Source organism: Xyrauchen texanus, chromosome 12 (assembly GCF_025860055.1).
Source record: "Xyrauchen texanus isolate HMW12.3.18 chromosome 12, RBS_HiC_50CHRs, whole genome shotgun sequence".
Classification (NCBI taxonomy): domain Eukaryota; kingdom Metazoa; phylum Chordata; class Actinopteri; order Cypriniformes; family Catostomidae; genus Xyrauchen; species Xyrauchen texanus.
The window spans coordinates 9584011-9603619 of record NC_068287.1 but is presented as its reverse complement, the minus strand read 5'-3'; the positions used below and the strand labels follow the sequence as shown (position 1 = coordinate 9603619).

General features: G+C 38.8%; 1 protein-coding gene across 2 annotated transcripts in view; it reads left to right on the top strand.

Annotated features, from left to right (window-relative positions):
- Positions 1–19169, top strand: part of LOC127653404 (epsin-3-like) — a 39654-nt gene extending 20485 nt beyond the window's left edge. The window contains exons 4-11 of one of the 2 annotated variants that reach the window (XM_052140084.1): positions 797–895; positions 1053–1142; positions 8293–8379; positions 10979–11117; positions 12082–12255; positions 13018–13113; positions 13261–13491; positions 16927–19169. In XM_052140084.1, the coding sequence (XP_051996044.1) occupies positions 797–895; positions 1053–1142; positions 8293–8379; positions 10979–11117; positions 12082–12255; positions 13018–13113; positions 13261–13491; positions 16927–17213 (1203 nt within the window). In that variant the 3' untranslated portion in view covers positions 17214–19169. Of the gene's footprint in view, positions 1–796; positions 896–1052; positions 1143–8292; positions 8380–10948; positions 11118–12081; positions 12256–13017; positions 13114–13260; positions 13492–16926 lie in introns of both variants that reach the window. The other variant, XM_052140083.1, reaches the window with a different exon arrangement.
- The last annotated feature ends 440 nt before the right edge of the window (positions 19170–19609 follow it).

Sequence of the window (19609 nt, the reverse complement as noted above, 5' to 3'; positions counted from 1 at the left end):
TATTTTCATGTTTGCTATGATTTTGCTGTATTGCTATTATGAGCTTTTTTGGTTACTGCAGAACACAAAAAAGGAGATATTTTAAAGAATGCTGAAATTGCTGATATCAGTACAATAGCAGTTGATAGTGACTCACTTTAAAGCTTAAAAAACACAAAAAAAAGTGCCATAAAAGTAATCCATGTGAATTGTGTATAATATTCCAAGTCTTCTGAAAGCATTTGATAATATTGTGTGATAAACAGAACGAATTGTAAGTCATATTTACTCTCAAATCAAATGAAATTTATTGTAAACTTGTGTAAACAGCGCACATATCCAATATGGCATCAGGTCATTAACGTGCATTACATGACCAAATGTTATGAAGTCATCACTCAAGAATCAATGAAGTTTAATATCATTTGCATGTCATACACTCCGCACCTCAAGTCATACGCTCCGCACCTCAAGTCATTCGCTCCGCACCTCAAGTCATTCACTCCACACCTCAAGTCATTCACTCCTAAGTAAGAAATCTAAGTAATATCCTTAAAAGTAATAACTTAATTGATGGTCAGGAACTGTAATCTGATTAAAATGTAATGTTACACTACTTTTGACTTGAAAAGTAATTATATTACAGCAACTAATTACTTTATGTTATTGCACCTAGCACAGGTACCAAATGGCATTGCTACTTCTTGTTTTGCATGATGCTGCATTGGGCCGTCTTAATTTTGGCTAAAATACAGGACAGTTGGCAACTCCAGGGGTTTCAGATTTATTGGTTAACCCCATTCCTCTTCCCCTCTAGCCTCCTCCTCCTCCTCCTGCTGCTGCTGCTGCTCTGGATATCGATGAACAGACACAGCTCCAGATTGCAATGAGTCTCAGTAAAGATGAGGCGCAGAAGGTACTGCACCACCAGGAGTCACTGCTACACCTTGCCCGACTACTTACAGTGTCTTCATTCATTTGCCTGTTGTCTAATAGTTTTAGCGACTTGCCTGTATGCTTTTTGAGCAACTCTGTTTGTACTAATGTCTGATTATAACTCTGGATCTCTTTAGCCAGTACTCCCTCCTGTCGCTGCCCTGGACATGGATGAAGATGCACAGCTCCAGCTGGCCCTTAGTCTCAGTAAAGAGGAACATCAACAGGTAGGACCCTGGATTATGGTTTGCATGGTGCCAATTTATTCTGATAATTTCAGGATTTAATAAATACATATTTCATTTAAAAGTGTTAGTGCTGAACTATTCACAAAATCATATATTCCCATAACTACCATGCATATTAGGGTACTACCATGGCCAACAAGTATGGGTTTTCCAAAAAAATATATGAATATGTGGTTACAGTACTGCAAAGTACCAGTAATATTTATTTTTACTAATCTTATTTAATTTATAACCTTATAAGTTATTTTTGCTATTTCAGCCCCGTCACAGTGTGTTTGTAATAAATTTGATAATTCCAAATTAACTTCGTAATAAATCACACAATATAATTAAAAATCTATATTTTTTAAATCAATTTATATACTTCATATACAAGTTTTGTATTTTTTCTCCCATCCCTGTTACTTTCAAAATTGGATATCAGGGTTGAATGTTACAGGATTAGAGGAAAGTAAAAACATGGCTAATAATTATGAGGTGCCCCTAGGGACATTATTCAGAATTACCATGCACATACACATATGAAACTAAATTCATTCACATACTATACTGAAATGCTCACACACACACAAGTGAAAAGCTCTCACACACCCAACTGAAACGCGCTCACACACACAACTGAAATTATTACGCTCACACACACAAGTGAAAAGCTCTCACACACGCAACTGAAACGCTCTCACACACACAACTGAAATTATTACGCTCTCACACACACAAGTGAAAAGCTCTCACACACGCAACTGAAACGCTCTCACACACACAACTGAAATGCTCTCACACACACACACAACTGAAACGCTCTCACACACACAACTGAAATGCCCTCACACACACAACTGAAACGCTCTCACACACACACACAACTGAAACGCTCTCACACACACAACTGAAATGCTCTCACACACACACAACTGAAATGCGCTCTCACACACACAAGTGAAACGCGCTCACACACACAACTGAAATGCGCTCACACACACAACTGAAACGCGCTCACACACACACAACTGAAATGCGCTCACACACACAACTGAAATGCGCTCACACACACAACTGAAACGCTCTCACACACACAACTGAAATGCGCTCACACACACAACTGAAATGCGCTCACACACACAACTGAAACGCGCTCACACACACAACTGAAATGCGCTCTCACACACACAACTGAAATGCGCTCACACACGCAACTGAAACGCGCTCTCACACACACAAGTGAAATGCTCTCATACATACAACTAAAATGATTACACTCTCACACACACAGCTGAAAAGCATTTCAGTATGTTGTATGAAAGCATTTCAGTATGTTGTATGAAAGCATTTCAGTATGTTGTATGCAAGCATTTCAGTTGTGTGTGTGAGAGCATTTCAGTTGTGTGTGTGAGAGCATTTCAGTTGTGTGTGTGAGAGCATTTCAGTGGAAACGGAAGCACATTTCAGTTGAAACGGAAGGTGGTTAAAGTACCCACTCCACTCCAGTTGGTGGCAGTAGTGTATGGCGTTTAATTTTGGACAAAACAGCGCAAGCGCAAAAACACAGCCGCTAAGTGAATTTCAACAGTGTGAGCACCATGACACAGCTCGCGACGTAAAATTTAAACCTGCAGAACTTGCAAATCACAAACTCGAGCACAAAAATATGATTGTGCACACAAATTAACAAGTCCCACACACGCGCGAGTTTTTCTGCACGCACGAGAACTGTACACACGCACGAAGTTCTTTTCTGCACACGCACGAGTTCCATACAATGGGAAGCCAAACAAAGCAAAAGTGGGACGAGACAGCGGGGTTTACAGAGCTCGCGACCGCTGACATGTCATCTGCGCGGTTCAATGGTCCGAGCCGCGCTGCCAGTTCGTCAGCGCAGCGCGGACGTGTTTCCTAGCGACACCCAATGGGCAGCGCGGCGCGAACAATCCTCAACAGCGCTGCGCTGACCAATTTAAACAGCGCAGCGCAAACCTTACATGCAAATTAATGTACAATAAAGAAACCCCTCCTTCCTTACCAAAAATTGGTTCTCTGCTGAAATTTAGCAGTTTTTCCCTACAGAAGACAAAGAAGAAGAAAGACAACATGAAAATGCATACATTTCTTATGTTTAATAGTGTTAGTAAAGAGTAGTGTTGTGCGTCGATACCCTACTTTGAAGAACTGCACATATGTATAGAGGCTACGGAAAGAGCTGTACAAAGCAGAAACTTCAATGACTTTCAATATCGTGAGTCGCCTTGAGGAGCACGCCAACCTTCTGCTAAGGTCATTCTAAAACATTAGATATATATATCACAACACTACTCTTTACTAACACTATTAAAGATAATAAACATAAGAAATGTATGCATTTTCATGTTGTCTTTCTTCTTCTTTGTCTTCTGTAGGGAAAAACTGCTAAATTTCAGCAGAGAACCAATTTTTGGTAAGGAAGGAGGGGTTTCTTTATTGTACATTAATTTGCATGTATGGTTTGCGCTGCGCTGTTTAAATTGGTCAGCGCAGCGCTGTTGAGGATTGTTCGCGCCGCTGCCCATTGGGTGTCGCTAGGAAACACGCCCGCGCTGCGCTGATCTAACTGGCCGCGCTGCTCGGACCATTGAACCGCGCGAGATGACATGTCAGCGCGGTGCGCAGCTCTGTAAACCCCCGCTGTCTCGGCCCCACTTTTGCTTTGTTTGGCTTCCCATTGTATGGAACTCGTGCGTGTGCAGAAAAGAACTCGCGCGGTGTACAGTTCTGCGCGCTGCAGAAAAAACTCGCGTGTGTGGGACTTGTTAATTTGTGTGCACAATCATATTTTTGTGCTCGAGTTTGTGATTTGCAAGTTCTGCATGTTTAAATTTTACGTGCGAAGCTGTGTCATGGTGCTCACACTGTTGAAGTTCACTTGCGCCGCTGTGTTTTTGCGCTTGCGCTGTTTTGTCCAAAATTAAACGCCATACACTACTGCCACCAACTGGAGTGGAGTGGGTACTTTAACCACCTTCCGCTTCAACTGAAATGTGCTTCCACTATCACACACAACTGAAATGCTCATCACACACACAACTGAAATGCTCTCACACACACAACTGAAATGCTCTCACACACACAACTGAAATGCTTGCATACAACATACTGAAATGCTTTCATACAACATACTGAAATGCTTTTCAGCTGTGTGTGTGAGAGTGTAATCATTTTAGTTGTATGTATGAGAGCATTTCACTTGTAGCGCAGTGAGAGCTGCTTCAGTTGCGTGTGTGAGCGATTTCACTTGTGTGTGTGAGAGCCGCTTCAGTTGCGTGTGTGAGCGCATTTCACTTGTGTGTGTGAGAGCGCGTTTCACTTGTGTGTGTGAGCCGCATTTCAGTTGTGTGTGTGAGAGCTGCTTCAGTTGTGTGTGTGAGCGCGATTTCAGTTGTGTGTGTGAGAGCTGCTTCAATTGTGTGTGTGAGAGCTGCTTCAGTTGTGTGTGTGAGCCGATTTCAGTTGTGTGTGTGAGCGCATTTCAGTTGTGTGTGTGAGCGATTTCAGTTGTGTGTGTGAGAGCGATTTCAGTTGTGTGTGTGAGAGCTGCTTCAGTTGTGTGTGTGAGCACATTTCAGTTGTGTGTGTGAGCGATTTCACTTGTGTGTGTGAGAGCGGTTTCAGTTGTGTGTGTGAGCGATTTCAGTTGTGTGTGTGAGAGCTGCTTCACTTGTGTGTGTGAGAGCGTTTCAGTTGTGTGTGTGAGAGCGTTTCAGTTGTGTGTGTGTGTGAGAGCGTTTCAGTTGTGTGTGTGAGAGCGTTTCAGTTGCGTGTGAGAGCTTTTCACTTGTGTGTGTGAGAGCGTTTCAGTTGTGTGTGTGAGCGATTTCACTTGTGTGTGTGAGAGCGGTTTCAGTTGTGTGTGTGAGCGCATTTCAGTTGTGTGTGTGAGAGCTGCTTCACTTGTGTGTGTGAGAGCGCTTCAGTTGTGTGTGTGAGAGCGTTTCAGTTGTGTGTGTGTGTGAGAGCGCTTCAGTTGTGTGTGTGAGAGCTGCTTCAGTTGCGTGTGTGAGAGCTTTTCACTTGTGTGTGTGAGCGTAATAATTTCAGTTGTGTGTGTGAGAGCTGCTTCACTTGTGTGTGTGAGAGCATTTCAGTTGTGTGTGTGAGAGCGTTTCAGTTGTGTGTGTGTGTGTGAGAGCGCTTCAGTTGTGTGTGTGAGCTGCTTCAGTTGGGTGTGTGAGAGCTTTTCACTTGTGTGTGTGTGAGCATTTCAGTATAGTATGTGAATGAATTTAGTTTCATATGTGTATGTGCATGGTAATTCTGAATAATGTCCCTAGGGGCACCTCATAAATAATAGCCTCAACTAGAACATATAATTGCACCACATCACAATATTCATAGTCAATATTTTTGTACTTTGTGTTAGGAAAACATTCGGTAAAAAATAAAGATTTTTCCCTGTTACAAAGTTTAAATATTGAGCTTGGTATAACCAATTGAAGTATAAACATTGAAATACTTATAAAAACCTGTAAGAGAAACTTTTGTTTGAAATGAATGTTGTCAGAAAACCTTTCTTGGTGTCCTCAAATATGATGATAGAAAGATAAACCATTATTTGAATTGGGAAATATCATAACCTAACAGGGTTGAACAGAAAATGAAGAAAAATGCACAACGCTTTATAGAAAAAAAAAAACTACACAGTGAATTTGTTATATTTTAATGTCTATGTAAAGTTTGTTTTTACCCCATTCCTAAAATCCAATGCACTTTTCAACGAAAAAAATTTAAAAATACATTTAACGTTTTATTATAAGATTTCTTTTGCATTACACACTAAACTTTTCAAAAGTTCTTTAGCTGTGATTTTTCTTGTCAAGGCACGGTCACATAACTTTGCACGACAAAAACTCCATGGGCGAAATACAGTCATCTCAATTTCCTCATGCTGAATTCACCTTGAGTTCAAGTTTGGTGAACTTTGCATGAACTTTTGCCACGTTGACCAATAGGAAGATGCTTGTTTTGATATTGATCTCTGTGTGGGCGGTGCGTCGTACACAACTACACTGAGTATTCACATTGGACAAGGATGTCATTTTACCGGCATGTTTCTTTTTAACTTCACTCTTCCAGAGTGTAAAGTGCAGCATTAAAAACACAATTCTTGACAGTTATTTTTTTTGTTGATTTCACACACGCTCAACATCGGCACACGCCTTCTTCGCCGTGCAAAGGTATGTGTGACAGTGCCTTTAAAGGGATAGTTCATCCAAGAATGAAAATGTCATGTGTAGGACTGATTTTCTTCAGCTGAACACAAATTAAGGTTTTTAGAAGAATATTTCAGCTCTGTAAGTCCATACAATGCAAGTGAATGGTGACCAGAACTTTGAAGTTCCAAAAAGCACATTTACATTTACATTTACATTTATGCATTTGGCAGACACTTTTATCCAAAGCGACTTACAGAGCACTTATTACAGGGACAATCCCCCCGGAGCAACCTGGAGATAAGTGCCTTACTCAAGGACACAATGGTGGTGGCTGTGGGGCTCGAACCAGTGTCCTTCTGATTACCAGATTACCAGTTATGTGCTTAGACCACTACACCACCACCACTCCATAAACATAAACACAACATGAGTAATCCATAAGATTCCAGTGGTTTAATCCACGTCTTCAGAAGTGATATGATAGGTGTGGGTGAAAAACAACAATATTTAAGTCTGTTTTACTATAAATTGTCCTCCCTGCCCACTAGGTGGTGATATGCACATAGAATGCAAATCGCCAAAAACAAAAGAAGAATTGAAAGTGAAAGTAGGGATTGATTGTGAAAAAGGACTTAAATATTGATCTGTTTCTCACCCATACCTATCATCACTTCTGAAGAGAAACACTGGAGTCTTCTGGATTCTTTATGTGCTTTTTTGACCTTCAAATGTCTGGTCACTATTCACTTGCATTGTATAGAGCTACAGAGCTGAAATATTCTTTTTACACATTTTTGACTGTGCACATTATGACTGTGCAATATTAACAACATGTTTGTCAAAAGACTAATACAAAAAACTGTGTAAAAATGATCACTGTATCTTTTACAGTAAAACTGCTTAAAGCTGTTTTTCTTTGACATCTTCCTTGTCTGCCTGGTCACTGCCTCTACTCTTTTGAGGAATCCCAATGTTAGAAACTAGCAGCTGAAATGTATTTTTATGATCCCTGATCATTCCAGTCCAGTATTAGCACTTGTAAAATAATTTAACAGAGTGGCACATTTTAGTGCAGATTATTTTGAGAACCTGCCAATATAATGCAGGCGTTGCAAAGAGGCGGTTATTAAAGAAAACAGCAGTTTAAAACTCTTGGACATGTCATTAAACCCGCAGCCTGCTGCAAAAAGCTGTTTCTCATTAGAGTCATTAGAGTCTTAAAGGCACAGCAGAAAACATTTTTTACATTTACCCAGATAGCACACGTACATCTCAGAGATGTCTGTTTTAGTTTTTTCATCTGGAAAGCATCAAAATCAAATTAACATCTGCTAAACATCTTACAATGATCAGATTTACAAACATTCTAAATCATAAACATCTCAAAGACATCTGCTGATATACACATTGACATACATCTTATAGATGTAAAGAAGATGAGCAAGCAATGTAAAAAAATAAGTCTTCCAGATGTAAACACACACATCAAATAGACGTCTGGGTGACGTTCGTGTGCTATCAGTGTTAATTCCTGGGCTTAGAGATAGGTTGGAAAGAAAATGTAAGACTGTTTAGCAAAGAGAGAGAGAGAAAGCTTTACTAACATTATAAGTGGACCTCAGGGAGAAAGATTTAATAATAAAAATTGTTATATGACCCCCTTTAATTGGTATAACAGGAGAGAATGGTGCTATTGAATAAAAACATACCAGTAATAAGGTCATTCTGACTCTATATTTCACAATTCTGATTTTGTTGCAAATAAAGTCAGAATTTCCTTTTTTATTTATTTAATTATGTGGCGGGATCCGACTTCCATGGGATATGGTTAGTTAGACATACATTAGTGCATACTTGCGATTCTATGTTTGAGATTTATTTTTCTAGTGGTTAGGTTCATAAGCATGTATTTGAAATCTAACATGCCATTGTCTGTTGGTTACTAGGAGGAACGAAGTCGCCAGGGAGATGAGTCGCTGCTCCAGAAAGCTCTTGAGGAGAGCAAACGAGAGATTGAGGCCAAAGGAGGAGGAGTATGTGACAACTCTTTTAACTCTTGGCTATTCAAAAGCTCTCATTAATGAATCTGCTTGACTTGGTGCATGTATTTATTAGGAATAGTTAAACTGATTATAAATCTAGAATTTTAGGATGACAAATAATCGATTGCTACAGTAAACAAGAAGACAGATATTATTATTGCGAAAGTGGTCTTAAACATTTATTTTATTTGGCCTTAAAAAGTATTATAAAGTCTTACATTTCATTCCTTCAAACCCGCAGAATCCCTGGAGCGATTTGGAACACTCTACATAGGTGGCAGCTCCACGCATCATTCAAATAGTGCTCATCACGTGCAGCAACTGATTCAATAGATGTGATGCGAGAACAATGCTATACTCTAATGAGCATAAATACACATATTACACACACATTTCGGATAAAATAGTCAGTTTTCTACTATATATATATATATATATACGTATATTTTTTTTCTTTTTTCTTTTAATCTATACTTTTCAGTATTGAATGTATTAGAAGTATATTTATAGTACAAATTTCTCTTGCTTTGTCTGCTTGGCTGTATTTTGGGAACATCCTACATCCAAAATTCTGGTATCACCTACCTGGGGAAGGATACATACGATGCTACCTTAAAATTAGTCCAAAACGAGGTACAGTTGAAGTCAGAAGTTCACATACACTTTGATTGAAGTCAATTATACAAATGTTTTAACCACTCCACCGATTTAATATTAGCAAACTATAGTTTTGGCAAGTCATTTAGGACATCTACTTTGTGCTTGACAAGAGTAATTTTTCCAACAATTGTTTACAGACAGATTGTTTCACTTTTAATTGACCATATCACAATTCTAGTGGGTCAGAAGTTTACATACACTAAGCTAACTGTGCCTTTAAGCAGCTTGGAAAATTCCAGAAAATGATGTCAAGCCTTTAGACAATTAGCCAATAAGCTTATGATAGGAGGTGTACTGAATTTGAGGTGTACCTGTGGATGTAATTTAAGGCCTACCTTCAATCTCAGTGCCTCTTTGCTTGACATTATGAGAAAATGATAAGAAATCAGCCAAGACCTCAGAAAAAAATTGTGGACCTCCACAAGTCTGGTTCATCCTTGGGAGCAATTTTCAAATGCCTGAAGGTACCACACTCATCTGTACAAACAATATTATGCGAGTATCAGCACCATGGGACCACGTAGCCACCATGCAGCTCAGGAAGGAGATGCATTCTGTCTCCTAGAGATGAACGTAGTTTGGTGTGAAAAGTGCAAATCAATCCCAGAACAACAGCAAAGGACCTTGTGAAGATGCTGGAGGAAACAGGAAGACAAGTATCTATATCCACAGTAAAGCGAGTCCTATATCGACATAACGAGCTAAGGGGTGGCCAGGTGGCCCACTCGCAATTGCTGTTTTAGTCATTTTTTTGGTAATTGTTTGGCACAATTTAGTTCTTTAGAGGTGAAATCATCTCTGTACAAATGTACAAACTTAACATGTGCGCACACCAAGGTCGCCAAACCTCTCCGTTCCGGGTGTCATTGTATCCACTCAACCCCAAAAGTCAAGGTTTTGGAGTGGCCATCACAAAGCCCTGACCTCAATCCAAAGAAAAAGTGTGTGCGAGCCTACAAACCTGACTCAGTTACACCAGTTCTGTCTGGAGGAATGGACCAAAATTCCAGCAACTTGTTATGAGAAGCTTGTGGAAGGTGACCCAAAATGTTAAACCCAAGTTAAACAATTTAAAGGCAATGCTACCAAATTCTAACAAAGTGGGAAAGTTCTGACTTCAACTGTATCTTATGAGGCAGCATAATTATGATACCTACATTTTGGAACAGCCTTCCTGCTCACTAGGTTTTGGAACAGACCCATAGTGTTGCAAAACCTAGCAACCTACCTATGTAGGTAGTGTTTTGAGGCATCATGGGTATCCTTCCGGCTTGAATGCTTTTCCGAAAGGTAGGGTTTATAATTAAGTTACCTTTTAAGGCACTTGTTTTGGCCAATTATAAGGCAGCATTACATGTATTCTTCAGAGAAAAGGTCATCTCAGAATGCATTGCATCATGCTCAATACATATAAGTCAGTAAATACTGAAGAATATAAAAATGGACTATTTTACCAAATATTTGTGTGCTAAGAATTGTTATGCATATTAGAGTATTGGATTGTTAGTTTAGCAACATGCTAACGATAAATTCAGATTAAATAAATTGTGCTTTGCCTGAAGAGCACTATTTGTATGATATTAAAACATGCTGCCTATGTAGAGCTTCCCAAATAAATGTGTATGATGCCCTAAAAGGCAACTGGCTATCTAAGGAGTAGACAGAAAAACAGCTTGCTAGGTTCTGGAGCAGAGTCAGTACTATTGTACCTTTAGGAAGCATTACTGATTGTTCTTTAGATTTGTCACTGTAAATTAAAATGTGTAGCAAACTTGAGTTCAAACCCTCTTAAATGTGCAAGGTACTGTACTGCAGTTAAATCACCCCATTGCAGGCTTGTTGTGAATACTTACTTATGGATTAATACCGCATTGACCTAAAAATATCTCTTGTCTGAAAGTGCTATTCTGCTACTTCTCTCCTATGGCAGTCTGCCATGCTGGATCTTGTAGAAGTCTTTGCCCCAGTTCCTGATGCACCCTCTAGTACCCATCCTTGGGATTCATCCGGAGGTCATAGTGCCAAAGCCCAGGCAGGTCCTCTGAGATCTGACCCCTGGGATTGTCTTGGTAAGAGCCCAGCGCCTATATTGTTCTTCTGCACAAGTTAAAACCCCCATGTTTTCAAGTTGAAATAATTGATGCCCTTGTATCTGAACAATTTGCACTCTTTAACAATAATGGTGCAAAGAATTTATTTATTTTTCATAAAAAGGTTTGAGAAATATGTTTAACTTTATTCTCACTGACACAAAAACAAAAAAATTAGTTATCCAAGGTTAAACTCTCATGGTATATTTTCCACTGATAAGGACAGTTTCCATGTAACAAGTGTCCAGTCGGGGTGGGACGATTTGGTTATAGTATATCGAACCGATTAGTGAGATAAGAGGTTCACGATTCGGTATAATCTGGATTTGATATAACAACACATTGCAAAATGCAAATTATAATTTTTCATCAGTATAAAGTCCTCTAATTTACAATATAAATTCCCAATATACAAATAAGAGTTTCTCATGTACTTTCCCTATAATAAAATCACAAACAAATAAAACTTAAAGATCAAGTGAACAGGTGCAGGACAAGCAATATAATTAACATTAAAATGAAGACTCCAGTCATATCAGTAATCTTATAAAAGCTGTTTTATTCTACATGGAGAGGGTCCACACATGGGGGCTGCCATGTTAGAATCACATGACCAGCTGAATACTACTTGCTTAATCTCAGTAACCGTCCTGTTGTTTGACACTTTCACTCATTGATTAAAGTAATCATGGCTGACTGTGAATACTATATTTCTACAATGACATCTGAAACTGAAACTATTGATTTTAAATGATGCTGCATCCAAACCACTAGGTGTCAGTGTAAGTCCAACATGACACAAAGACAAAAGCTATCGAGTGCACCTTTAAGCATAATGAACGTAAATTTGAACACATGCAAACTTTACATTATTTATCTTTGACCTACTTATCCTGCCTTACTAATACCAACTTGACAAACCTGCTGGAATGTGTTCAAGCAGAGGCCAGCTCTTCAAGTCAGAGGTCTGGTAGCTCATGGATGGCACCACCTGCATCAAGTGTTCGATCCCAGCCTTGGTCACAGCGACAGCTGGCTTCTGACCCATGGGAAGCCCCTCAGAATGCCCCAAGTCCTGTTTCCAGGAATAAGACCTGGACATCCCCTGCTCGTACCGGTACAGTCACATTCATGCAAGTTACTTTTAAAGTAAACTGCAGATTTGATCAATGGTGATACCAGGAAATGAAATAAAAAGACACAAACTAAAGATGAACTATGTGTCCTATACAAATCAAAGCATTTTTTATTTGTGGCAGAAGTCTAAATGAAATCATAATTGACCTTATTAAATTTTTTATACCCATTCCTGGTCTTATTGGGAACAATTCATTGCTGCATGTTATTCCAAAGGAAAACATTTGTTTGTCTTTGTTATCTTTCATCAAGCTTAACCAATGAATCAACTTTCCTTTTCAGCTGATGTCCAAAACGTCTTATTTTTCAACCCCTCTTCTCCGATAAAATTTGTGAATATTGTTAAACATTGGCCTTAAAGACCCCATTAAATGACTTGCCGTTTTCTTTCCTGTGTTGACGTATTTCCTATTTAAACCGGAAGTTGGGATGGGATGGATCAACATTTTCTTTTGAGACTTTAATTCATGCCATAGTCATGAATCACGATTTGCTACTTGCTATTTCTAGAGGGAGGAGGCATTCTCATTTTAGAGAGCATTTTATGAATTTGAATTCACCCCTGAGTGCAAGATGAGTCATTTTGGTCCATTTTAGCTGAAGGGACTGTGAATTTGATATGTGTATATCTGCTAAAAGTTAATTCAGTCCATTTTTAAGAGTACATCATCATATAGTTCACTTTAAAAGCTTATAGACATGGACTAAAAGCCACTGAACAGTTTTGATTTAATGTCTCTAGGAACTGGAGTGGATCCCTTCTCTCCCCCATTAGTGGACAGACAAGGATCTATTGGCCCTCTCAAAACTCCTTCCCCTCGGGCAGGAAGTCCCTCAGGTAATAACAATGGCTTAGTTCTTCTAAACCGAATTTCAATTCATTTTTGCTTTTAATCATTTGTTAATTTGATCGCAGTTTTTATTTATTTTTTTGTCACAGAAAGTTGAAGCATTCAATTCAACGTGTTTGTCTGTTTTCATTGAGATGGCGATCTTTTTGATGAGGCTATGGATGGAGGTCAGGCAAATGTGAACAGTCATGGTAGTCCAGCGCATTTCGATATGTCTTCCTTTGGCGAAAATCTACCAAAACCAACTCCTCGAACCTGCAGCACTCCAGAGGCATTCCTGGGCCCCACTGCAGCTTCACTTGTCAACCTGGATTCTCTGATACCTTCCAACCCTCCTGCTAAGAACTTCAACCCATTTTTATCAGGTTAGAATGCCCAACTTGTATGATTGACCATTGCTTAACTCATTGTTGTCATGTATGTCAAAGGGTTGGGCAGAATTCAGAATTGACTCCCTTTCAAATCATGACTTGAATGAATTGACCAGGCCCAATTGGATGTTGAACTGGTATGACAGGAAGATCAATTTACTGAATTGAAAATCAAAGAAATTCAACACAGTCTCCCAATAAAGGGTTTTGCAATTATCTTTCATTTTAAATAATCATGCCGAGTTATCCCAGATAGTGGAACTTAGTGGACAAGGATGGAATTTATTTTCTGAAATAGTTTTGAGTAACTCAATAGTTTTCTATTGTCTCACAAAAAATGTTGTGTTCCCTTGCAGTAAGTTTAACATTCCCTTTGAATAGTTGTGGGTGTCCTGGCAATATCTTCATCCACCTCTGATGAAGATTTACTATGGTTTTACTGCAGTAACCATATTTTAACCATGATATTAGGGATGGGCGGATCGATCATAAAGTATGGATACTTCCAATACTGATGTTGTATCAAAAATATCGATCTTCACACATAAATATTGATTCTAAATAACGTATTTATTTTTTAACTAGGGACATTATTATTTGGAAATTATTGGTATCGGATCGAAAAGAAAATAATTGGTATTTCCCATCCCTATATTATATTAGTAAAACCATAGTAATATTACAGGAAAACCAAAACTATAAAATACAAAAAAACAAAACATGGTTACAATAGTTTTACTATATTAACATGACAGTTAATTTATTGTACATGTACCATTATTTTAAAACCATGGGTCTTACTAAAAAACACGGTTATTTCATTCATGGTTTCTCCAGTTTTACTATATTGAAATCATGATTTATTTTTGTAAGGGCATGTGTTTTTTTTCTTTTTTTTTTTTTGTAGCAACGAGCGTTTTAAAAGCCTTAAAATGTAACATTTATTTTTGCCGTAATGATTATATTACCATTGTTTTGGTTTTCCTGAATTATTACTGTGGGTTTACAACAAATATCATGGTTAAAATAAAATAAGGTTACTGCAGTAAAACCATGGTAAATTCTGAGGTTATTGTTTTAATGCAAATAAATTGGTTTAACTGTTTACAGTGGTAAAACCAAAGTACATTTTTGTAAGCTAATATATAGCTTACATTATTTTTGTGAGATAATGCAAAACTATTTCAGAAGATAAATTCCCTCCCTGTCCTCTAAGGGGCTCCATAATTCCACCAATATATATATATATATATAGGTGGAATTTGATACATTCATTATTGATATAATTGAATGTTTCTGGACATGTACATTATATACAGTATAATAAAAGGTATTTCTGTATTTGATACTGAAAAATGACATGCATTCTTTAAAAAGTCTGGTTAATACTGTGATCCTGGTTCCCTGAAAGGAGTGATTGAAACACCGTGTCAGTAGTTGACGCTATTGGAACATCTCCCCAGAAGTGACAATCTCTGAAGCCCTTTAAAATCACGCTTGACATTCCGTATATATATATATATATATATATATATATATATATATATATATATATAGTAATAACATGCTATTGGTTGGAAGGAAACGTCGGAAGACACTGTTTTCCACCTGTAAAAATGGGAAGTTCCTCTATAATCTTCCTTGTCTCCTCCCATGTTAGCGACCCCCACCCCCCTGCTGGTCCACCAGCGGCGCATGGCTCTAACTGAGTACAAGTCATGATGTCATCTGCTTAGTCCGTTAATGTAACTACAGAAATGAATCCAAAATCGGACATTCAAAAGGAAAAGGAATAGGAACGGAGAAAGAGCAGGAGGTAGCAGACAATTTATGATTTTTTTACAGAAGAAAAGTGAGCCATACATGTCAACGTGGTTACTTATTTTAAATATTTGTTTTATAAAAAATTACCATCAGATGTTTCTCTATGATGCCTAACTGTTATTTTTTTCCCCAGAATTCCATGAGTTACATGTGAAATTTTCCTCATATTAAACCACCAAAATAATATGTAAGGAACAAAATCATCCGGCATTGTGCTCAGATGCCATTGTCTATTTAAAGAGACAGAACCGCTTTACCGTGTTTTGAGTATCAATCATAGTAAATAGAACAATTTATGCTTGTAAACATGTAACAATTATATATGCTAAATAATATATGCAGTTTCAAGACATTTATTGATGGAATATAATGCATTTTAAAATCTAAAATGCAACCAATATAATGAAAAACTAAAAAAATATATAATTTGTAAAAGTAATATTTAAAAAAATTATACCTAGAATGTCCCTTCATAATTAACAACATGAGCTTTGTAACCAAAATATAATAGAATCTGGAAACCTGTAACAATACCCAGGCCAGCCCTAGTTTTAAGTTAATTTTGGACCATGTGTAAATATCAGTAAATATCAGTCAAAACTACATGAGAGCAGAAATGTCTCAGGATAGACAGAACAACCTGTCATTCTTCCCGTTTCAGAAATGTTATGGTGACTTTGCAACAAGAAAATGTATGTATAATGTATTTTGTTAGTAGGCTTTTTTTTTTTAAATAAAATTTAGCTTGATTCAAATAATATTTGCATTTGAAAATAAAAAATTGTGAATTAGCACTGTGAAATATCCATCAGAAATGTATATACTGGATATTATCCCCACCACAAACCCAAATTGGTCAGGGGGCCCTAAAATATTCTTGTGCCCGGGGACCAAAATGTGATGCTATGCCCCTGGCCATTTGTGAACTAGCCGAGTGGAGCTTCAGTCATGGAGCACCAGACGCAACAGTGTGTGGTCACCAGGGAGGCAAATAGGCCCCCTTGGTCCAACATGGTCATCAAGTTGAGTTTCTTTCCCAAGAAAGAAACTTACCAACTGGGCACCAACACACTTTTCAGCTAATTGATTTTGAGACCCAAACAGGTCCCTGTGGTCGCATGCTTGTGCCGCTGACTGCACTAAAAGCAACCAGTTGTCAATGTAATTCAAAACATGATGCCACTTAGCCTCAGCATTATAGCAAGCCAAGAGAAAAGCATTTTGACTGTCATGCGCTGAAAAAACACACAATCAGTCTCAACGAGTGCTGCGTGCCTGACAGAGAGGCGGGGTCCACCGAAAAGCAATTCCATATTGTAGAGCGCATCTAAACGCGTTCAGTGGGAGACGCGGATATAAACATGGAGGCCGGGTAGCATACGATGATGGGATAACTGTCCCCTAAAGCAAGGGAGGGAGTCACTTACAGCAGCCATATGAATTTCTTTGAATTTAATTCCATTTTAATTCTACTTCCTTAATTTCAAATTTGAATGACAAATTCAGGAATTAAATTGGGGTTCTCAATTAAATTCTGAATGACACATAACCCTGCATAATACTGTTATATTAAATATTTTTTTTTGTACTCTGTCCCATGTCTAGGAGTGAATGCTCCCTCAGCGACTAATCCATTCCAACATGAACAACAGCGTCTCACCCTTAATCAGATGCGTCCCAGTTCCACATCCCCTGTACCTACATCCCTCCCATTCAGTGGCTCTCAGTCAATGCCTGCCAACAACCAGCCCTCCTCCCTGCCTAGTACCTTCACTCAGTCTGTGCATGCTCAGCTGGAGATCCATGGGAACCTGCCCCAACCGCTGCTACCCCTGTCAACCACATATACACTTGGAGATCCAGACCAACACAATCAGAATCCATTCCTATGAAAGACCACCTGACCAGATCCCAACAAGTCCTGGCACTGTTTACTGGCATTGAGATAGAAATTTTAACCACCAACTTGACTCAACAGGAACTTTTTAAATGGCTTGGCTATTTTCAAAATGTTCCCGGTTTTGCTCTTTGTAGGCATTCTTAAGGGCCATTCACACATACAGTGATTTGCAGTGACAATTTTATTTTTCATAATAACTGTTTTCAAACTGGTTTTCCTAACTCTCCCCTTGTCTTCCATTAGTACATTTTTAGTGGCAAGACTTCTTATTATTTAGTGGCTATCCACCGTTTTCCTGAATGCGGAAGTGTTCCAGGATTCATAACCGAAGCCGGTTTTCATTTTCCAGTCTCAAGTGTTTTCACTTGCATCATCTTTTTATCAGATAATATGATGTTTAGCCTGTTCAATTTGGCAAATCAAAAAAATGTGTGGCTCCATATGGCTGATTCTTTAGCTTACTTTAGTAGTGATGACCATCTTTTGACAGTGTCTCACCGGAGTGGCTAGATGACATGAAGAGATGGACCAAGGTTAGTTATGTTGTACTTCGAGTCGTTATGCTAGCCATTGAGATGATCCTGAAATAATTTTTACTCTAACAATTAAAATGCTTGTTGTTCTGCTGGATCACTTGTTTCTGTAGTTTTGCCATTGATTCTTATGGAGAAAGGTACTAGAAAACATTCCAGGGGTAATCAAAACCATCATGGCACCACCTAATGGTTGCTCAGGAAAACTGTGTATACATCCCATCCCATTTGAAATTTCAAAAAGCTATGGCCAGTTGTGTGACCCACCAATTACGTTAGGGCATCAGCAGCAGAAACACCCACTATGACCAACAATACAGCCTCTCTGTGACCTTCAACGATAAAACTGCTTGATGTGTGAACACCCCTTCCATTGTAATTGCTGTATGTGTGAACGTCCACTATGCATTACATGACAATATAGACGTATGCAAGCTTTATAAGAAACTACCAATAAATGGCACAATTTAAGGTTGAGAAATAAATATTTAATGTAACTCCCACAGAATGAATAACATCATACTTATTGTACATACTTATTATCACAGATTGTGAGAATTATTTGGAAAGAATAACACACTTGTTAGTTATACCATAAAACCCAATACATAACCAAGCACAAGTCCAAAGCCTCTCATGCATTTTTGGAATGATCCTTTTGTTGATTTCTTGCACCAATTTCTAGCTGTGTTTTAGTGTACCTTTCTTAGTCTGGAGTATCTGATGACTTCTTGCAATGCTCTCCTTTAATTTACTTGAGATGACTGATATCTACAAAGTTAATTCAATGATTGAGAGATGATTGAAATCCATCCAGTGAAGGGATGCCATTCTGGATACGGATTCTTACACCAGTGTCTCAGATAAAAGGGACTAAGAGTTTGGGACAAATACTTTATGAAGACAATTCTAAAGTATAATGATTTTATAATATTGGGCATTGACTGTTGAATGAATAGACCTCCAGCAAGAGAATGTACTTACTGTGGCATTCAGAATTAATCAATGCCACATACTAACAGAATGTAAGAATGCGAGACCGCTACACGTGATGAGTTGTACATGATTTTGCTCAGCAAATACAAGGATGATTATGAAAATAACATGACTGCTTTTGCCTTATGTTTATTATGCACATATTGTACTCCAGCTATATTCTTTCCTACTATACTGTACACACCAATTTATTCTTTATTGGTAGCTGTGGCAGCAGGGGCGTGGTCAAGCGCCCGTCCGGGAGAGGAAAGCGGTAAGGGCGCTTACATCTGAGCTAAATTATGCCTAAATTCCAGTGAGCACGAGGAGAGCGGCATAAAAGGAGACACAGAGCCTCCAGTCAGAGAGAGACGACAAGCAAACTTAGTGTTTGACATTGTATTGTATTGTATTGTGTGTGCGTGAGAACTACTAAACAAAGGGAATTAAAAAGCTTACCTTGTGCTGAAGACCTGTTTCCTGTCCTCCTTCCTGTGAGAAGCTTTACACTGGTGCCAAAACCCAGGACTTTAAAGGAAGCATGGAAATTGGTCACCCCATAGAGTCCTCCCAGCTGGCAGAAGTCCTCCAGTCCCTCGCGACGCTGCATCAATGCCACCAGCAATCTCTGCTTGAGCTCCGGCAGGACCAAGATCGCCGGTTTTTCGAAATCATGCGGGCTCAAGCAGAGGACCGGCTCACCATCCGGAGCCTCCTCAGCCAGGAGGAGGCGTCGCCCACAACCGCGACCCCCGGACACCCGCGCTACGCTGCCCCCCCATGTTACAGAAGATGGGGCAACAGATGATCCTGAGGCCTTCCTCGATTTGTTCGAAGCTCAGCAGAAATCTGGGGCTGGCCCTCGCAACAGTGGGCAGCC